This window comes from Macaca fascicularis, chromosome 5 (genome assembly GCF_037993035.2).
Source record: "Macaca fascicularis isolate 582-1 chromosome 5, T2T-MFA8v1.1".
NCBI lineage: Eukaryota > Metazoa > Chordata > Mammalia > Primates > Cercopithecidae > Macaca > Macaca fascicularis.
In genome coordinates this window covers 158,379,106-158,399,653 of record NC_088379.1, presented here as the reverse complement: position 1 = coordinate 158,399,653, position 20,548 = coordinate 158,379,106, and the positions used below count along the sequence as shown (strand labels likewise).

Sequence of the window (20,548 nt, the reverse complement as noted above, 5' to 3'; positions counted from 1 at the left end):
ACCATCCTGGCTAACACGGTGAAACCCCGTCTCTACTAAAAAATACAAAAAACTAGCCGGGCGAGGTGGCGGGCGCCTGTAGTCCCAGCTACTCGGGAGGCTGAGGCAGGAGAATGGTCTAAACCCGGGAGGCGGAGCTTGCAGTGAGCTGAGATCTGGCCACTGCACCCCAGCCTGGGCGACAGAGCAAGACTCTGTCTCAAAAAAAAAAAAAAAAAAAAAAAAAAAAAAAAATTTACATTGTTATAGCTGCACAGACCATGGTTGAATGCATTCATTCTGCAAAGTTCCCAGGACCCACAGTACCCTGTAGAAGGTACCATAATGCTATACATGGATAGAGTGAATAACCCATCCTCTCTAAAAACACACTAACTGGCCAGATGCAGTGGCTCATGCCTGTAATCCCAGCACTTTGGGAGGCTGAGGCAGGCGGATCACGAAGTCAGGAGATCAAGACCATCCTGGCTAACACGGTGAAACCCGTCTCTACTAAAAATACAACAACAACAAAAAAATTTAGCCAGGCGTGGTGGCAGGCGCCTGTAGCCCCAGCTACTCAGGAGACTGAGGCAGGAGAATGGCATGAACCTGGGAGGCGGAGCTTGCAGTGAGCCGAGATAGCGCCACTGCACTCCAGCCTGGGCGACAGAGCAAGACTCCATCTCAGAAAAAAAAAAAAAAAAAAACACCAACTACAGTAACTCAGCATAAAAATACACCCTCGGCCGGGCGCAGTGGCACACACCTGTAATCCCAGCACTTTGGGAGGCCGAGGTAGGTGGATCACGAGGTCAAGAGATCAAGACCATCCTGGCCAACATGGTGAAACCCCGTCTCTACTAAAAATACAAAAATTAGCTGGGTGTGGTGGCACGTGCCTGTAGTCCCAGCTACTCAGGAGGCTAAGGCAGGAGAATCCCTTGAACCTGGAAGGCAGAGGTTGCAGTGAGCCAAGATCGTGCCACTGCACTCCAGCCTGGTGACAGAGCAAGATTCCATCTCAAAAAATAATAATACTAATACAGTCTCTGGGCCAGGTGAGGTGGCTCACACCTGTAATCCCAGCACTTCGTGAGGCTAAGGTGGGTGGATCACTTGAGCCCAGGAGTTCGAGACAAGACTGCCCAACAAAGTGAAACCCCAACTCTACAAAAAAATACAAAAATTAGCTAGCTGTGGTGGCAGGTGACCACAGTCCCAGCTACTTAAGAGGATGAGATGGGAAGATCCCTTACGCCCAGGAGGCGGAGGTTGCAGTGAGCCAAGATCATGCCACTGCACTACAGCCTAGGTGACAGAGCGAGACCCTGTCTCAAAAAATAAAAATAAAAGAATACAGCCTATAACACGAACACGAGTCCTGTTATTTCAATGGCAAATACAGTTTACAGGCTTGAACATGGAGGACGTGCAAAACTAACAAGTAATCAATTTAAAAGGTTTAAATGTAGAAGTACGAGCTTGCATTCCCTCAGCAGCTCTTCACCCAGGTGTCAGCTCTTCACCCAGGTGTCAGGTATGAGGTTAGGTGCTAGGGAGACAAGTGCATGAGACTCAGAAACTTGGGAACCCTGAGAAAGGTAATTTCCAAACAGAGGAGTAACGGCCTTGTGCTAAGATAAGTGCCGGGGTGCTACGGAAAGCAGGACGGAGGGAGATGGCTGGGGAAGAGAAGAATAAAGTTTTGGCAAAAAAAAGAGCCCAGGTGAATGACCAGAAAGTGAGACTGGAGGAAGAGGCTGAAGAGGCCTCAATCCCCAAAGGGCTTCTACATCACTGATGCCATGCTCAGGACCCTGCACTTCCATCCCCAAGGTAGTGCAGTCCGTAAAAGGCTGTTCTTCAAAGGGATGACAGGAAAGGATGTAGGACAGACGCGCATGAGGAGAACAGGATGCGGTGGCTACAGAATGGAGGTAGGAGACCACGTGAATGAGACTTAACCACACCTTGTGACAGCAGGCACAGGAATTGGGGACAGAGAGAGGCCCAGGAGCTCAGTTCAGGACACAGTAATTTTGTGGCACCTGCAAGCTAAAGGAGAACTCTGGGGAGAAGGTTCGATCCACGTTCAACTTCCTTCTATACAGAGTATGTAAAAAGCCAACAGAGCAACAAATATATACACTGCTATGTAGCCATAAAAATTTTTTTTTAATTTTTTTTAAAACCAACGGCACAGGCCAGGTCACCTAGGGACATGACAGGGTGGGAAAATAGGAAGGTCCCCAGTGGAACCCTGGGAAGATACTTCAGGTTAAAAAGTATGAGATCCTATCAACAGGAAAGGAACTTCCCATGTCTTTTTTCTTTCTTTTTTTTAGGCAGAGTCTTGCTCTGTCACCCAGGCTGGAGTGCAGTGGCGCGATCTCAGCTCACTGCAACCTCCACCTCCTGAGTTCAAGCACTTCTCCTGCCTCAGCCTCCCGAGTAGCTGGGACTACAGGCTCAAGCCGCCACACCTGGCTTATTTTTGCATTTTTAGTAGAGACCGGGTTTCACTATTTTGGCCAGGCTGGTCTCCTGATGTCAGGTGATCCGCCCACCTTGGCCTCCCACAGTCCTGGGATTACACCCAGCCTGGAACTTCCATTTCTGAATAACAAAGAAAAGTGAGAAGTAGTTCCATTCCCCGTGGGGGTCTGAGATCCTTCACTGCCAAAAGCAAGTGTCCCTAAAGATTAAGTCGTTCTTGTCTGCAATTATATCTTCCGGTATGTTGCTGACAGGACAATGAGATTCTCTTCAGGTTCTGGCTCCCAAGATCCACCTTTCACTGGTGTTAAACTATTTCAGAAGAACACATTTTGCTGCTGTTACTACTAATCAAAGTACATTTTAAAAACAAAAAGCCACCAAAAAAAAAAAAAAAAAAACCTTTCATAGACATTGTACCTAGACAGTATTTATGATTTTTATAACCATTTTTAAAACCTGAAGTAATATACTACTCATACGTTGTCAATGCTTAAACTTTTGCTATTCAAATACAACTCAAAAAAAGGCTTACCAGACAGAGATATATACAGAGAGCCAGACATGCTTCCCAGAGCATTCAATTCTAGTAAGAGCTGAAGTCAGTTCCCCTTTGCTCTCATCGCTGAATTCCCAAAAACGATCTTTCTTTCTCAGCAAAGGAACAGATTACTGTTGATATTTGAGAATACCCAGGGAAAAATGGGGATAAAGAGGAAAGAGGGAAGAACGTTTTTCAAATATTGCTTTTCTGGCTTTCGACCAAATACAATTACATAGCATCCACAGAAGATGAAGGCAGGAAAACATAAACAAAATCTTCAATGAGGCCAATTACCCTGAAAGCTTTCCCAGACTTTGAGGTAACAGGCAAGCTGCTCTAGGAAGCCTCCTGCCCAGAACTCACACTGGTCCCATTCCAGCCCCACCTTGGGCAGTCTTGCCAGTAAAACAGAGACCTTCGATTCTATCTGTCCAGTCACAGACATCAGTGCTTCCTTTACATTTGGGGAACATGCTAAGACTGCCTCACAGTCGTATTTCTCAAGTCCCAAGTTAGGAGTGACTCCTCTGTATGGATTCTTAAGAGACAATGCATTCATTCTGTGGAATTGATAAACGGTGCTTCTATTGACTTTAAGTCCACCTGACCATCATTAAGCTGGTATCATGGGGTAGTTATTAAAATTAAAACCACAACAAAGTTTGAAAAATGTGTAAACAAATGTTAATAACTTCATAAATAAGATTAAGGATAAATGACATTAAAACAGCAGAGCAAATCTAATATTGGATTATAACCCAAAGTATAAATATCCATGAGCTCACAAGATATAAATAAATGAGAACTGACAAATCTCCCATACAGAATTTCACATAATTTGTGTCGGTGAAGCTCAACTTCACTTAATGACTTGCCTCCAAAAAGGACATTAGGGAAAAACTAGTAAAATGTGAATAAAGTGTGAAGTTTAGCTCATAGTAAGATACTAATGTTGGTTTCTCAGTGACAAACGTACCACAGTAATATAAGATATTAACATTAGGGTTAAATGGGTGAGGGGTATACAGGACATGTCTGTACTATCTTTGTAATTTTTCTATAAACTTAAATCTACTCTGAAGCAAAAGTTTTCTTTTCAAAGTAGCAAGAAATTAGATGGGTTTTGGGGAAGTTACAAAATTAAGAAGGTAGAAGGTAAATGAATAGTAAGTACGTAGCTGACTAATTTACCAATCACAGAACATTACACTTACAGAGCTACTTCTTGGAGACAGCTCCAGAATCTGCATTTTCAAAAAATGGACACAAAGGTTTTTAAAACCAGCATCCCACCCACATCATAATCATTTCTTTACACATGAGGAACAGACCTCAACCCAAGAAAAGCCAAAAGAAACAAAGAGGCTTACAAGTCAAGTTTTTAAAAAGTAGAAGTAAAAGAGAAAATACTGGAATATTTAATATCAGGAAGATAAAACATCTAAATCAAGGTTGATCAGACTGTGAACTATGATGTATTGAGTTTTAAAACGAATCCAGGCAGGGACAGGAGATTGGAGGCTGATGGCTAAAGGGTAAGGCACTTCTTTTGAGAAGACAAAATGTTCTTCTAAAATTGATTGTAGTAATGGTTATACAACTCTGAATATGCTGAAAACCCACTGTGCACTTTAAATGGGCGAATTATATGCTATGTGAACAACATCTCAATCAAGCTGTTACCAAAAAATAAATAAAGCCAGTAGGTGATAAAACAAAATGCAATAGAAAATAGAATACATTGCAGGCAACAAGAGTATTATTTTCTGAAACTTTAATTCATTTTTATAAATAAATAAGTACATCGATTATACACATGTATATATTCATACATCCATATATATGTTTGCAAGTACACAGGCATGATGTAAAATTTATTTTTTATATGTCATCGTCAAAAAGGACCCTATTCTCCCTCATTCCCACATCTTTCATTCTGATAATCTGATGCTGTGTGAAAAGACCAGTAAGGATGAAATCTACGAATACCCTAAAGTTTGATTTTTGAAAAAACTCGCAAAAAGAAACTAGTCCTAAATAATAAGAATGGAGAGAACTGCATCTACAAAAGAAAACAAATACAAAGGCACTTGCAACACAGCTGTCTATGGGCTGCACACACCCACACCTGGGTCTGCAGCCCTGGCCTCCAAGCTCCAGAGAGATATCAACTCTCTACCCGCCATCTCCCTGTAGATGTGTCATATCAAGTCTGAGATTCCTAGGAGGCAGCCGAACACAGTTTCTGATTCCTTCCCCACTAAATCCTTTCCCGGCACAGTCATCACCATCTCTCCAGACATTTAAGCCAAAATCTAGATGCTTTCTCTCCGTGATTTCTCTTTCCCTCACACTCCACAACAAATTCAACAAGTAAAGGATCTGTCCCACCTCAAGAATATATTCAAAATGTTCCATTTCCCTCCATCCACTACCAACCCCCTACCCTGATATCAACATTCCTCAACTTTTCTTGCTCCCATACACCCAAAAAGGATGTTTAAGTTGTGTCGCATTTACAATTGTGAGCATTTACCAGCTGTAAAAATGTAATCTCTGCCACACTGTACATACTGGTATTTTTAATAAAACTCACAATCCCTTTTTAAAATATATTCAATGGAATCTAAATACCACTGAAATGATATCTATCTTTATGCTTTTTTTTAAATACAAAAATAAACTTCATGGCTGGATATCTTATATTGTTCCTTTTCCTCCATGAAATCATTTCTATTCCACATCACCCAAGGAATTTTAACTGAATACGAATTTATGTTCAAAGCCTTCTGCTACAAGACTATAAATACAAATTGAAATTTCAGGTTTTTAAAAAATTTTTCCTATGACCATAAGGCCTAAATATTTTTTCCTCTGAATTAAGTCATCAATACAGGCCAGGCGTGGTGGCTCACGCCTGTAATACCAGCACTCTAAGAAGCTGACGCCGGTGTATCACCTGAACTTAGGAGTTCAAGACCAGCCTGGCCAACATGGTGAAACCTCATCTCTACTAAAAATACAAAAATTAGCCAGGCGTGATGGTGTGCATCTGCAATCCCAGCTACTCAGGAAGCTGAGGCAGGAGAATCACTTGAACCCAGGAGGGGGAGGTTGAAGTGAGCCAAGATCACACCACTGCATTCCAGCCTGGGTGACAGAGTGAGACTCTGTTTCAAAAAAAAAAAAAAGTTACCAATACAATTTGTATTAGTATAGTCGGATCCCTGAGGGATTGGTTCCAGGACGTCTCAAGAATGTCAAATTCTGAAGATGCTCAAGTCCCTGATATAAAATGGTATACAGTATTTGCATATAATCTATGCACATCCTCCTGTATACTTTAAGTCATCTCTAGATTACTAGTAATACCTATTCTCTTAAAAATGGAATTCACAGGGCCAGGTATACCTAATACAATGTGAATACTATGTAAATAGTTTTTATACCGTATTAAGGAATAATGACAAGAAAAAGTCTGTACATATTCAGTACAGATACGGTTTTTTTTTCTGAGTATTTTCGATCCAGTTTGTTGAATCCACGAATGCGGAAGTCACAGATACAGAGGGCCGAATGCATACAATTGATCAAAGCAACAAGTTCTACAAATTTTGATAGGTAATTAAACATAGAAAGTAAAATCTTATTGAAAATGCATCCTTTAATGAGATGAACAGAGCTGTTCTCCCCCCAGCTGCTTCATGTGAACATTACTTACTACTAGAATGAGACAGGTTTTTTATAAACTTAATCCTTTTTTTAATCTTTTTTTTTTTTTAATGTAAGTACTAAAAAAGCTTGTTGACATAAACAGACGAGTATGGAAATACCTTCATTACAGCACTGTCCCCACATTCTCTAAACTACCTCAGTGTTTCATCTAAAAATCACATAGTAAGCCATCATTAAAAGTAACCTGAATGATCTATCAGTTGTCAAATTCACCGGGTCCTCCTTCAGTTTTACTAAAAGCAACAATCTGAAAACCACCAAAGTTACTAAAGAATTTGTCATCTAATCAGAGTGGATCACTTTTTCCTAACAAACACCAATATTTCAAATTGTCTCTTTGCCCAAAATGAAGCCAACAGCAGGACTGGGGCTGGCTGAAAGATACAGCTTTCTTTTGTAAAGTGGAGAAATGAGATTGTGAAAGCAGAGGGGGAAAATGGTAACTTACAACTCAGACAGATCAGCTCTAGGAGATACATAGACCCTGGGGATCTGGAAGCCTATTCCTTGTAAGTTATCCTCCTACTTATACACCACTTAGAGTGTCTTCGTGTAGCTCCAAGGGACCCAATTTGACAAGTGACCAAGACTGCCCCATGGTATTCTCTTAAAAAATGGAATTCACAGGGTCCAGTGCAGTAGCTCATGCCTGTAATCCCAGCACTATGGGAGGCCAAGGCGGGCAGATCACTTGAGGTCAGGAGTTTGAGACCAGCCTGGCCAGCATGGAGAAACCCCGTCTCTACTAAAAATACAAAAATTAGCCAGGCATGGTGGCATGTGCCTGTAATCCTAGCTACTTGGGAGGCTGAGGCAGGAGAATCGCTTAAACCCAGGAGGCGGAGGTTGCAGTGAACCGAGATCATACCACTGTATTCCCGCCTGAGGGACAGAGTGAGACTGTCTCAAAAAAAAAATAATAATAATTCATGTTTTTTGATTTGCTAGTCCCCTGCTTAAAATTCTTTAACAATTCATACCACACTTAAAAATAAAACCCAAATTCCTTACTGTGACTTCTAAAGGCCTACACACCTTATCTCACCATCCTACAAACCACACTGGACTTCTCCAAGTTCCTGGATCGCTGGCAGGGCTGTCAGCCTCAGGGCCTTCGCACCTTCATTCCCTCTGACCAAAGTACTGTTCCCACTGCTGTGTGGCTGCTCCTGTTTCCTCCAGACTTCAGCTGGAATGTCACCTCCTAAAAGGAGCCTCACCTGACCACCCCATCCACCTCATTATTCTCTACCACAGGAAACTAATTATTGATAGCTCTTGTCATAAGCATAATCATTTTACCTACAGTAAAGACCTACTTGCCCACTACACGAAACAGAGGTCTTGTTTGTGTTTCATGTTCACCACCCAGCATGGTGCCTGGCACTCAATAGATGTTTATAAGCAAGAGGGAGGGCACAAGTACATCATGGAAAAAGTGAAATTGGTGAGTGGCGAAGGAGGGGCCATTTCTAACAGCTTTCTAAACAACCTTATTTTAAAACAAAGTCGTATTAATTTATTAGAGGGTATAGGCAAGACAAATGCCAAAGAGAAAGGTGTATTACAGGTTAACACCAAACACATAAACACAGACATATACTGAGACTTCAGAGAGCACCCAAAGTAGGCAGGGACACTCAGCATGCAGGTTTCCAGCCCCATTTTTTCCTTACCTTTGTTCTTGAGAAGGCTCCTCCAGACCCTCTTCAGAATCACCCTGTTGAAAAAGAACATGTGTTAACCGTTGCTTCTTTCTTTTCTTTTCTTTTTTTTTTTTTTTTTTGAGACAGAGTCTCTCTCTGTCGCCCAGGCTGGAATACAATGGCGCAGTCTTGGCTCACTGCAACCTCCGCCTCCCGGGTTCAAGCAATTCTCCTGCCTCAGCCTCCGGAGTAGCTGGGACTATAGGCACATGCCACCACACCTGGCTAATTTTTGTATTTTTAGTAGAGACAGGGTTTCACTATGTTGGCCAGGCTGGTCTCGAACTCCTGACCTTGTGATCCACTCGCCTCGGCCTCCTGAAGTGCTGGGATTACAGGCGTGAGCCACTGTACCCGGCCACCCCTGGACAAATCTTATAGTCATCTTGCACTGCTCTCCTCCCTTCACCTCCTACCAGAAAGACCTACCCACTCACAGGAAACCCAGTTCCTACCTGTCATTTCTTCCAACACAACAGCCCACACCGTCAGTAGCCCGGCTGCATTAGAAAGACAAACGCAGCTTTCTCCTCTGCCTGCAGACTGCTGCCTGCAACCATCCTGTGCACCATCGCACTCTGTGCAGCACAGACCAGTCTCCTCCTATCATTCACTCTTTATCACCCTTATCACACAGTAAGGACCCAGCACTCCATGTCATTGCGTCAGTCCCTGCTCAAGAACCTACGATGGCTCCCTCCAGCTGGTCAGATGCACACCAAGCTCTTCACCAGCATGCAGCACTGTCCCACACAGGCCCTGACACACCCAGCCCTACCCCTACAACCACACTGCAGCAGGCACCCTGGGCTCCAACTGAAAATGTCTGAGCAAAAACGATGAACTTCACTGTCTACCAGGCGAGGCTCTGGGCTAGGCCCCAGGCACACACTTGCTGCTGCGGATCTCTAAGGCCTCCCTTGTCCCTAAGCCTTAGCTGACCTCTCCAAAGCAGGGTGCCTCTTCTCTCAGTTCCTATATTTCAGCACTTGACTGTGGTCCCAGGGTATTACCAGTCTGATCTTGCCAACCACAAAGGGCAGGGTCAAAAGCATGTAATTCCCCCACTGCCTCTTGGGAAGTGCCTCAGGGCCTTTGCACTGCCTGTTCTCTCTCACCACTTTCAAAGATGGGTTCAAATACTGCCCTTTCAGAGTGGTACACTTTGACCTCTTAAAACTGCAACTCACATCACCACCCCACATTGCCACCACATAACATGTATGACCTTCGAACTGACTAAATTACTTAAAATTTATTCTCTGTCGGGCCGGGCGCGGTGGCTCAAGCCTGTAATCCCAGCACTTTGGGAGGCCGAGACGGGCGGATCACGAGGTCAGGAGATCGAGACCATCCTGGTTAATACGGTGAAACCCCGTCTCTACTAAAAAGTACAAAAAACTAGCCGGGCGAGGTGGCGGGCGCCTGTAGTCCCAGCTACTTGGGAGGCTGAGGCAGGAGAATGGCGTGAACCCGGGAGGCGGAGCTTGCAGTGAGCTGAGATCTGGCCACTGCACTCCAGCCTGGGCGACAGAGCGAGACTCCGTCTCAAAAAAATAAAAACAAAACAAAACAAAACAAAAAAAATTTATTCTCTGTCTTGTTTACTGTCTATCTCTATGCTTCCATTTAGACTGCAAACATCACAAGGGCAGGTGTTTTTTCTTTTTTGTCTACTGTAATAACATCCCTGACACGCACTGCTTGGCCTGCAGTACGTGCTCAATAAACATCTGCAGAGCTGAGTATGAGCCAGCTGTTTCTTAACTGCATGTGGATATGACTATTATGGGAACTTCACTTAGCAACTTTTTCTGAATCAAAATAGAATGTGACATGCTTTCCCTCAGACACAGAAACTTTACCACCATAATAGTGTTTTTCTGGTCAAACGGTACTGAAACTCACACAACATACGTAATGGCTAAAACCTTGGGCTCTGTAGTTAAACACTCACTGGTTTAACATCCCAGCACTGTCACTTTCTTATTACCTTGAGCCAAGTAATTTCGCTGCTCTGTGCCTCAATTTCCTCATCTGTAAACTTCATAGTCTTTAGTGTGTTCATGAGTTAATAAAGAATTTAAATGATGCCAGCAGTGCCCAACCCATGTTGTTATTTTTTCATGTTGATAGAAGTTGATTAAACCAAAAATAAATCTCTATGACAAAAAGATTACCAAATACTGGTCAATGAGTCACTGGAGCAAGATGCTGTTACAGAACACAGTACCTGTGATAACAAAAACTCAGAATCTCAGTGTATCATTTCCTGTTTCACTTTCTACCAATTTCCGTTATCTACACCCTCTGACTTAAGATGCAGGAAAATCAACTTGACAATTTTAAAAGCAGATTCTTTCTTATTCATCAGTGTATCTCTGGGGACCTAATGGGCCCGCCCTAAAGGTCCATCTTTGCTAAATGAACAAATAAGGGCAGTGGAGCACCAAGCCTGCCCAGCACTGCCCAGCACCAACATGATTCTGTATTAGGTAACAGCTGCTCCTACTCAGCACCTGTCCCTGGTTCCCAAACCTGCTAACCATGGGGCACCAGGAGCGAGGCTTCTCTTCTCAAAGAAGTCTCAATGGATTGAAAGAGCAGATTCTAGACTGCTCTTCTTGCAGCTAGAGCTGATTTTTTAAAATGTGATTGTCAAACAATACTAGGAAATCAACATTTAAGGCATTTCACCTGTTACCAGCAGACTTAGCCAACCTCATAAATAGGGGAACTAGGCAAGACACTGACAACTGCCTCTCCTCCACCAGGATGACTTCATGGGCAGTACTAAATGTCTACTGTATGCAGGACACTGTGGCCGCAGCAGGGCACCAACCCTTAGCAGGCCAGACCCTCAAAGGAGAACTCAGTTAAGGCAACAAGGCACGCACAAGATAAAGGAGAAAAACAAAGACACGGGGCGGGCGCGGTGACTCACACCTGTAATCCCAGCCCTCTGGGAGGCTGAGGCAGGCAGATCACAAGGTCAGGAGTTCAAGATCAGCCTGACCAACATGGTGAAACCCAGTCTCTACTAAAAATACAAAAATTAGCCGGGCGTGGTGGCGCATGCCTGTAATCCCAGCTACTCAGGAGGCTCAGACAGGAGAATCACTAGAACCCAGGAGGCAGAGGTTGCAGTGAGCTGAGATCGCGCCATTGCCCTCCAGCCTGGGCGACAAGAGCAACACTCGGTCTCAAAAGAAAAAAGAAAACAAACAAACAAAAAAAACAAAGACACTACAGGAAACTCAAAGAGGGAGAAACGATGACAATGCCACTGCAGGGCAGGAGTCCAGAAGGACAGGCCCTGAATGAACAACGGGGCTGTTGCATTCATTAATTCAACAGATACGTGTTGGACATGCTTGGCCAAGGGTCGGGCTGGAGTGGGCGTCCCAGAGGACTGACACAGAAGGCCCTGCAGGGCACAGCAGGTCAGGTGGACATCACCTATGCGTGGATCACAAGGAATCGCAGTTTCTGACTTTGAAGGCAAAGTAAAAAGGTACACGAAGCCGTATCCTGCATACACCCAATTACTTCTTGAAAATAAGCTAATGAAACACCTGTTTGGTTTCCATACCCTCACCACTTCTCATTCAGTGTGCTGAAGTATAGTGAGAGCAGAGGAAAATTTCTGTAAATGTAAGAATAAAATCACATATATTTTTCCTCCTTCCTCTCATGATCACCATGGATATACAGTTTGTATGTTCCTACACCAAATGATTTTATGACATGAGAGTATATTACAAAAAGATAAGATTAATAAAACTTTACAATCACAGAGCACACAATAGGGCTGAGTTATCAATACTATTCAGACCTTTCAAAACAAGAAAGCTGTTCACGCCCTCCAGTGACCAAATCTACCAGTCAGCTCAGGGACCACTAAAATAACAGGTAACCTACAGTAGGCGCTCACTAAGTTCCAGGCACTTAATCTTCTCAAAGTCTTCTGAAACCAGCACCATCATTCCCCAGACTTTGCAGATAAGAAAACAGGATAAACAGGTGAATTTATGGAGCTAAAAAGGGATAGGGCTGAGATTCAAACCCGGGAGACCTAGCCAGAGGTTGACAGTTTACAACAATTCAGTTGTCGTATTTGGTTTTACTAATAAGTTAGTAAGTTCTTGATCACTTAGAGACCCATCATTTAAAAAAAAAAACAAAAAACAAATGACCTAATCAACAGGAGACATGTCCAAAATAAATAACTATACAAACAGTGTTGGCAAATATGTTAGTGTGTTTTCTTTGTTTGTTTGTTTGTTTTTTGAGACGGAGTTTCGCTCTTGTTGTCCAGGCTGGAGTGCAATGGCGCGATTCACGGCTCACTGTAATCTCCGCCTCCCAGGTTCAAGGGATTCTCCTGCCTCAGTCTCCTGAGTAGCTGGGATTACAGGCATGCACCACCATGCCCAGCTAATTTTGCATTTTTAGTAGAGATGGGGTTTCTCCATGTTGGTCAGGCTGGTCTCAAACTCCTGACCTCAGGTGATCCACCCCTCTCAGCCTTCCAAAATGCTGGGATTACAGGCGTGAGCTACCGGATGGCCAGTATTTTATTTAATGCCACATCCTCTAAAGTTCCTATTGCATCTACTACTGACAAATCTTAGCCTCTGAAGCCATCTTTCAGTCTTCCTGCATGAAAGAAACCCAATGTACTGGTTAATTAAGCAGAAAACCCTCAAATTTAAATAACACCTATAAATATTCTTTTCAACAGACTCCATTTGACACATATGAGGGAATTTTTGCTGAAAAAATTCAAAATACTTTGAAAATAATTCATTTAAAATAACTTTCTTCAAAACTCTCTGCAGCTTATGAGATACATATATATACACACACACGTGTGTGTGTGTGTGTGTGTGTGTGTATCTCCCTTACCCTTGGCCCAGGTATAAGCAGGGCAAGATAGCTTCTAAAAGGATTACATAGAGACAGGGATGAAGTATTTAGAAAATTATTTTGAATACCAGTTTCACTTTCATTATAGCTTTGATTAAAACAGCTTAGCTATAAATCCCTCTATAGTGAATATCCCAGTTTCTGAATTCTGACATCTATTATCAAAACAAATTGTATTATACATATAAACAAACCAGAAATTAAGAACTGTATAAAATAGGCCAGGCATAGTGGCTCACGCCTGTAATCCCAACACTTTGGGAGGTCGAGGCAGGCAGATCACGAGGTCAGGAGATCAAGACCATCCTGGCTAACACGGTGAAACCCCGTCTCTACTAAAAATAAAAAAATTAGCCAGGCGTGGTGGTGGGCGCCCATAGTCCCAGCTACTCAGGAGGCTGAGGCAGGAGAATGGCATGAACCAGGGAGGCAGAGCTTGCAGTGAGCCGAGATCACGCCACTGCACTCCAGCCTAGGCAACAGAGGGAGTCTCAGTCTCAAAAAAAAAAAAAAGAAAGAAAGAATTGTATAAAATAACTTTTGAGCCTATAAATAATCATATCATAAGCCTTGACATTTCCATCTCTGAGCACACCTACTAAATATTCAACTAACGCTCTAACAAATGAGAGTCTATAATACTAGACTCAATCATCTATAATTTACTTTCCTTTTAGTCTGGGTTGGCTTCCAACACTAGCAAGTAAGAGGTAAAAACTACAATTGAGCAAAAACGCGAATACATATACATAGATATACACCAGTGCTTCTCAACCAGGGCAATTTTGCTCCCCAGGGACATCTAGCAATGTCTGGAAACATTTTTAGTTGTCAAAATCAGGAGGGGGTAGGGGAGAGGGGGAAGCAGCAGTGAGTGCCACTGGCGTCTAGTGGGCAGAAGCAAGGGATGCTAACTGTTCAGCATCTCACAGTGCACAGGACAGCCCCCACAACAAAGAACTCTCTAGCCCAAAATGTTACCAGTGCCACTGTTGAACAACTCTGATATACACAAACATAATTAGTTTTTAAATAAATACATCCAGTTAAATGTGGTTCTCGCATTTAATACGATGGATTTCTACTGTTATTTTTATCTTTCTGTATCTTCCAAACAAAACACATATGTATATGATTTAAAATCGGGGGAAAAAATCCATTTGAGAATAAATTTTTAGGAGAAGGAGAACCTATCTGCTCCTCATCCTGATGGAGCCTTTTCTCAAAAGACCTGTCTCATTCAGGCTGCTGGTCTTCAAGGAGGATCCAGGAAAATTCTCCTCTAAAATCACCTCTCAGCCTTGAAGCTGTTATTCATTGGCCCTAATCAAAATGAATATTCCAAATATCTCAAAACCAGCACTCTGAATGTTTCACATAGGAGGTCTCGAGAAAACTGAAATGTAAAACTGGACAGCCTCTCCAGTAAAGTTATAGCTAGACATCCTGTTTCCCTAAACAGCCACAAGACGCAACACAGAATTAAGTGCTGCCACCAACGTGGGAAGTAATGAACATCTTAAAAAGTACTGCACACAAGCTGAATATTCCCTTATAATTCAAGCCACTCCCACCCAAACAATGCATTTTGGATCACTACTGTTACTGGTGAAAGGCAGTCAACAATATTATATTTCAATGTGCACACTTCACAGTCAATGGGAATTTCTTGTAAAAGTTAAAAGACAAAAGCTTTGCAGTACTGTATCTGTTGCAGCAATAAACCCTCTATGATGCTACAGATTCCCAATAAAATGTAATTATTTTTCTACATGCAATCATCATATCATCATACAGAGAAAAAAACTTGAAATTCAAGTTCTTAAGTGGGTGTATTTTAACAGGAATTAAGGGCACTTGGAGAAAATCCAAGATGACAATCCTTTAAAGTCACATCTTCATCCCAAAACTACTTAACGCTAATGGCAAATACCACTCTAACATTTATGAAATCAATACTCCTGTTGTCCTCAACCTCTTAGCCACTTGCCATCCACACAGCACCAGCTCACTTAGGGAACAGTGTGCACCCAGGACACCCACGGCCGAGCAGACCGCTGGCCGCGTCCCTGCTGAGGTGGCCTGGGTTCCCACCTTCTGAACTTGGGGCCAGCCTGACTCACGCCCTGTCACATGGCGTGGGAGGAGCTGGGAAGGCCACCGTTGCCAGGTGTTCAGGCTCGGCCCCTAACGTTTATTTGCCTTGCAAAGTGGCCCGAGCGCCTGTGCCTCTTGGACAGGGGTTGGGGAGGACCAGCGGCCTCCCCGCCTCTCCTCCCTTGCACACCCACAGCCGCCCTGTCACCTGGTCGTCCTCACCTGAGTGGGCAGCAGGAGTTCCCCTTCTTCTGCCTGCCACAGCTCCACCACGTTCGGCAAGGGCTCAATCGCTGCAGGAACACCAAAAAATACAGCATGTTTTTAATGCACGCTGAAGAAACGCTTCCTGTTTCCCCTACCGTCCCTCCGTGCCACCCGCCTCACCAAAACACGTCTCTTTTTCCTCCCAGGAACAGAGGCCATCTGAGGGGCGAGCCAAGGATAAAAACACAATGGGCGGGGTGTGAGCCGGTGGCCCCTCGGACGCGAAGGCGACAGCGTGCAGGCTCGGGGTGCTCATGCTGGAGGGGGACGAAGTGGGATTGAATACACCCCACGGGACACTCCGGGCTCCGCAGCCCGAGCATCTGGAGTATGGACGCTGGGCGGCCAGGCTCGGGGAAACAAAGCTGCAGGAAGCCGGGCCGCGGCGGGGCACCCGCGCGCGCCACACAAAGCGGGGGCTGCGCCCCGGGCGCAGGGGCCCGCGCACAAAGGCTCCAGGGCGAGAGCGGCTAGCGGTCCCCAAGCCCCGCGACTGCCCCGCTCTCCAGCTGTACGGGGCAGAGGGGCGCGGGAGGGGACGCTGTGGTCAGAAAATGTTATCAGCGGAGAATTGCAACAGCTTTCCTTCCTTCTCCTGCCCCTTTCCCTTTCCTCCCTTCGCCCTCTTATAGATTTCAGCAGTTCCCTAAAAGAAAGAGCGGGGGCGGGGTGGAGAGGCAGAGCGAGCCCAGCGGCGCAAGGCTGACCTTGTCCCTGAGCCCCTCCCGGACGACAGCAGGGCAGCAGGACCTGGAAGACGCCCAGCAGGAGGTTCACGGTCGCGGCGGTGCGGCAGTAGCAGCCGGGCTGCGGGCGTCGGAGCCCCGCCATGCTGGTGCTCGCGCTCCTCTCCGGTGCTCGCCGCACTCGCCACTAGCTCGCTGGCGCCCCAGCTGCCTCGCCCCGGGCCCGCCCCCGTGCCGCCCCGCCCCGCCCCGCCCCGTGCCGCCCCCGCCGCCGCCGCAGCTGCTGCAGCTCCAGCCCCGGGCGCGCCGCTTGGTCTGAGCGCGTGTGCGCCGCAGATAGGGAGGGACGGAACGCGGCGGGGTGCGGGGGAAAGTGGACAATGCGAACGCGGCGGCCGCGGGCGCCCCGCCCCGGCGCGGAGCACATGGCCGCGGGCCCGCCCCGCAGCGCGCACTCTGCGGGGCCCGGGCGCTTTCCTCGGCTCGGACGGTGTCGCTTAGAACTGTCCGCGGGGACTAGCGGCCCACTTTTGCCAAGTGCATTTTCATGAACTTTTGGGTGGTTGCCGCTTTGTTGAGGCGCTCGGACCACGGTCGAGAGATTACCCCCGAGGGAAGAGGTGGCGGTGGAGGTGGGAACGAGGAGTCGCCAAGCGAGAGGCCTTGGACGCAGGATATTAGTGGAAATAATGCAGTGGTTGTCAGGAAACGCGAGTGCAGCCACATGGCCACTGCCAGTTATGCAGCGAGGATATCCGGTGGCTGCAAAGTCTGTAATTTAGAATAAAAAGAGCTCTCCCAAAACCCGAGAGGCTGACCTCAGCGCCGCGTGGCGGTAGTGCGCCCGGCACCCTCTGTGGACACTGTCCAGGTCCTGACAGGTGGGGAAGACTTCCTAGGGGATTTATAGCTTCGAAGACCCTGCAAATACTCCCTTTTGAAATTATATTGCAAAATTCAGCCAGCCTCTCCTGAAATAAGGTTGGGGTCGAGGATGTGGCCAGTTGCCTGTTTCTATCATTAGTAGGATAATGGAAGTAATACGTGAAAATGTATTTCCTGGTTCCAGGTTTCGATGTCTATAACTAACAAGTCCAAAATCTGGCATCTCTTTAAGTTAACATCCTGCCTTTACCAACGAAGTCATAAACAAGGGCTTATTCAGAAATCAATTTGCATAACCTAGAAGTATGGGCAATCTTATGATTTTTTAAAGTTAACTTACTGCTTTCACTGTAGCTTGTATGAAATTCAGAGAATATGAACAATATAGTATGAAGAGGGGAAGTGATGGGACACACCTGTTTACATTGATCCTCTGTTTAATTGCTTCTGGTGCTTTACAGGCCAGACTATAGAAAGCCAGTGCTTGCATAGCAGACACAATCCTGAGAAGGACAAAATGAAGTCTAGATCCTCTCTCCTAAAGACATAATACAGTACTGTGAACACAGTCTCACACTGTCTGCATTTAACTCCAAACAAGGCTAAATAGTCTAATTGCTTGGCCAGACTTAACATGTAAGTAGATTAGCATAAATATAAGTTGTTGATGTGAAAAAAAAAGAGGGGGGGGGACACTTTGCATTTTCCAACTTGAATACCTCCAGTAGTCTCTGTTCCATACTTTTTTCTGTATTCCTTGACAACATCTTCCTTTATTTAGCAAGGATCTCCAGTGCCATCTCAATGTGCCCTTTTTTTCTCTTCACTTCTCCAAGTTTATATTTGCCCCTTGGATTCTGAAGGTCCCCCACGGAGTTAAAGGGAACTCCAGTGACAGGAATATTTGCACAGCCCACTTAAGCAGTAACTGCACCTTCAAAGTTTATTTCTAAATGGAAGTATTCTCATGGGCCTATTTATTTACAGAATGTAATTTTAAGTCCTCGTATGACTATAATACATGTAAAGGAAAGCAAGCAAACATTGACAGCCTAACTGGTTTTATTAAACAGATTTAAAGTTGTGATACAAAAGTTTTTTGCTAACATTTAAATTACTTTACTCTTTTACTAGTAAAGTCTTTCCCACACTAACGAGTATCACAGCATCAATAGAAATGACTTAAAAGATAGAGTAACATTGAGATGGATCATATGTAAATACTGCTGTAGCTTTTTCTGAAACTTTGTAAGGCCAGCTTAATTTTTCAAGTTGTGGTCTTGTGGACTTTACAAAATGGGTAATGCTATTTGACTGTTGTTCATAGAGCCAGAAGCATGTATCTGCAGTGCCATGGGGTTGGAGAGGGATACGGGATTACACAGCTGTCTTCTTAGATAAATCTGACCTACTTAGCCTCCTCTGGAGTTATTTTTCATGCTGACTCATGGACAACAGGAAAGTTATGGCCCATTAAGCAGCATCCATGTTTTGGAGTAACCTTGTTCTTCAAAGAAGACTCCTGTGTCATTTGTGCTATATTTCCATTATTCCCCTTGTCTGTCCTAGATATTGTCACAGAATATTAGAGCTGGAAATTTTTTAGAAATCATTTAATAGCCCAACTGCCTCATTTTACAGAAGAAACCAAAGCCCATAGAGAATTTTAAAATCCAAGTTATAGAGCTCCTTTTAAAATTTTTATTTATAAATTTTTCTGAGACAAGGGTAATGATGAAAAAGGCTAGGTATGGGAAATACCTCGATCTAAAAACTAATAATAATTTTCTTTAAAAAGCGAAGGAGTCATATTTAATTCATCTTTCCTTTACACCCTTTAAATCTATGAATTAGTCCTATGGTGCCCTCCTCCATACTATTTCCCATACCTAGCCTTTTTCTTCATTACTACCCTGATCTCACTCTTTCACCCAGGCTGAAAGGCAGTAGCCCAATCCTGGCTCACAGCAACTTCTGCTTCCTTGGCTCAAACAATACTCCCGCCTCAGCCTCCCAAGCAGCTGGGACCACAGGTGCAGGCCACCACACCTGGCTGATTTTTGTATTTTTGTAGAGACAGGATTTCATCATGTTGCCCAGGCTGGTCTTGAACTCCTGGGCTCAAACAATATACCCACCTTGGCCTCCCAAAGTGCTGGAATTACAAGTGCAAGCCACCCTGTCCAGCCAGAGATGCTTTTAGTGGCAGAGTAATGGAGAAGTATATATGAAATAATATTAATTGAAAAAAAAAATTAATGTAAACACAAATTGAATCAATATGAAAATTATAGGCCAGGCAAGGTGGCTCACGCCTGTAATTCCAATATTTTGGGAGGCCAAGGTAGGAGGATCGCTTGAGCCCACGAGTTCAAGACCAGCCTGGGCAACATAGTGAGACTTTGTCTCTATAAATTTGTTTGTTTGTTTGTTTGTTTGTTTGAGATGGAGTCTCACTCTGTCACCCAGATTGGAGTGCAGTGTCGCGAGCTCAGCTCACTGCAACCTCTGCTTCCCGGGTTCAGGCATTTCTCCTGCCTCAGCCTCCTGAGTAGCTGGAATTACAGGTGTCCGCCATCTCGCCTGGCTTTTTTTTTTTTTTTTTTGTATTTTTAGTAGAGATGAGGTTTCACCGTATTGGTCAGGCTGGTCTTGAGCTCCTGACCTTGTGAACCACCCGCCTCAGCCTCCCAAAGTGCTGAGATTACAGACGTGAGCCACCACGCCTGGCCCAAATTTTTTTTTAAAGTTAGCCGAGCATGATAGCACACATCTGTAGTCCCAGCTACTCAGGAGGCTGAGGTGGGAGGATTGCTTAAGCCCAGGAGTTCAGGCTGCAGTGAGCCAAGATTGCACCACTGTACTCCAGCCTGGGTGACTGAGTGAGACCCTGTCTCCAAAAAAGAAAAAAACAAAAGATAGGAAAATTGTATACACATGACTGAAGTGTGGAGGAGGCATTAAGGTGATGTCTTTAGTGGAGTATATCAATATTAAGTTAGATTCATATAAGATAAAATGGTTTTGTTTTTAAAAAAGACCTATAAATGACCAAATCTCTACTGATTTTTATTTATTTATTTACTTATTTATTTTTCTTTTCTTTTTGAGATAGGATCTGGTCTTGAATTCCTAGGCTTAAGCAATCCTGCCTTGGCCTCCCAAAGTGATGGGATTACAGGTGTGAACCACTGCACCCAACCTCTAGAGGACCCTTTTTA

At 44.5% G+C, this 20,548-nt stretch overlaps 1 protein-coding gene across 8 annotated transcripts in view; it reads right to left on the bottom strand.

Annotated features, from left to right (window-relative positions):
• Positions 1–16,631, bottom strand: part of TMEM131L (transmembrane 131 like) — a 178,062-nt gene extending 161,431 nt beyond the window's left edge. For 6 of the 8 annotated variants that reach the window (XR_012435177.1, XR_012435178.1, XM_074040649.1 and 3 more), the window contains exons 1-3: positions 16,464–16,631; positions 15,712–15,782; positions 8,434–8,477 (exon numbers count right to left, since the gene is read on the bottom strand). Coding sequence is in view for 4 of the 8 variants with exons in the window: in XM_005556103.4 (XP_005556160.3) it covers positions 8,434–8,477; positions 15,712–15,782; positions 16,464–16,587 (239 nt within the window). In the remaining 4 variants the exon portion in view is untranslated. Of the gene's footprint in view, positions 1–8,433; positions 8,478–15,711; positions 15,783–15,876; positions 16,166–16,463 lie in introns of those variants that run through there. The other 2 variants (XM_005556101.5, XM_005556102.5) reach the window with 1 other exon arrangement.
• Positions 16,632–20,548: the final 3,917 nt, after the last annotated feature.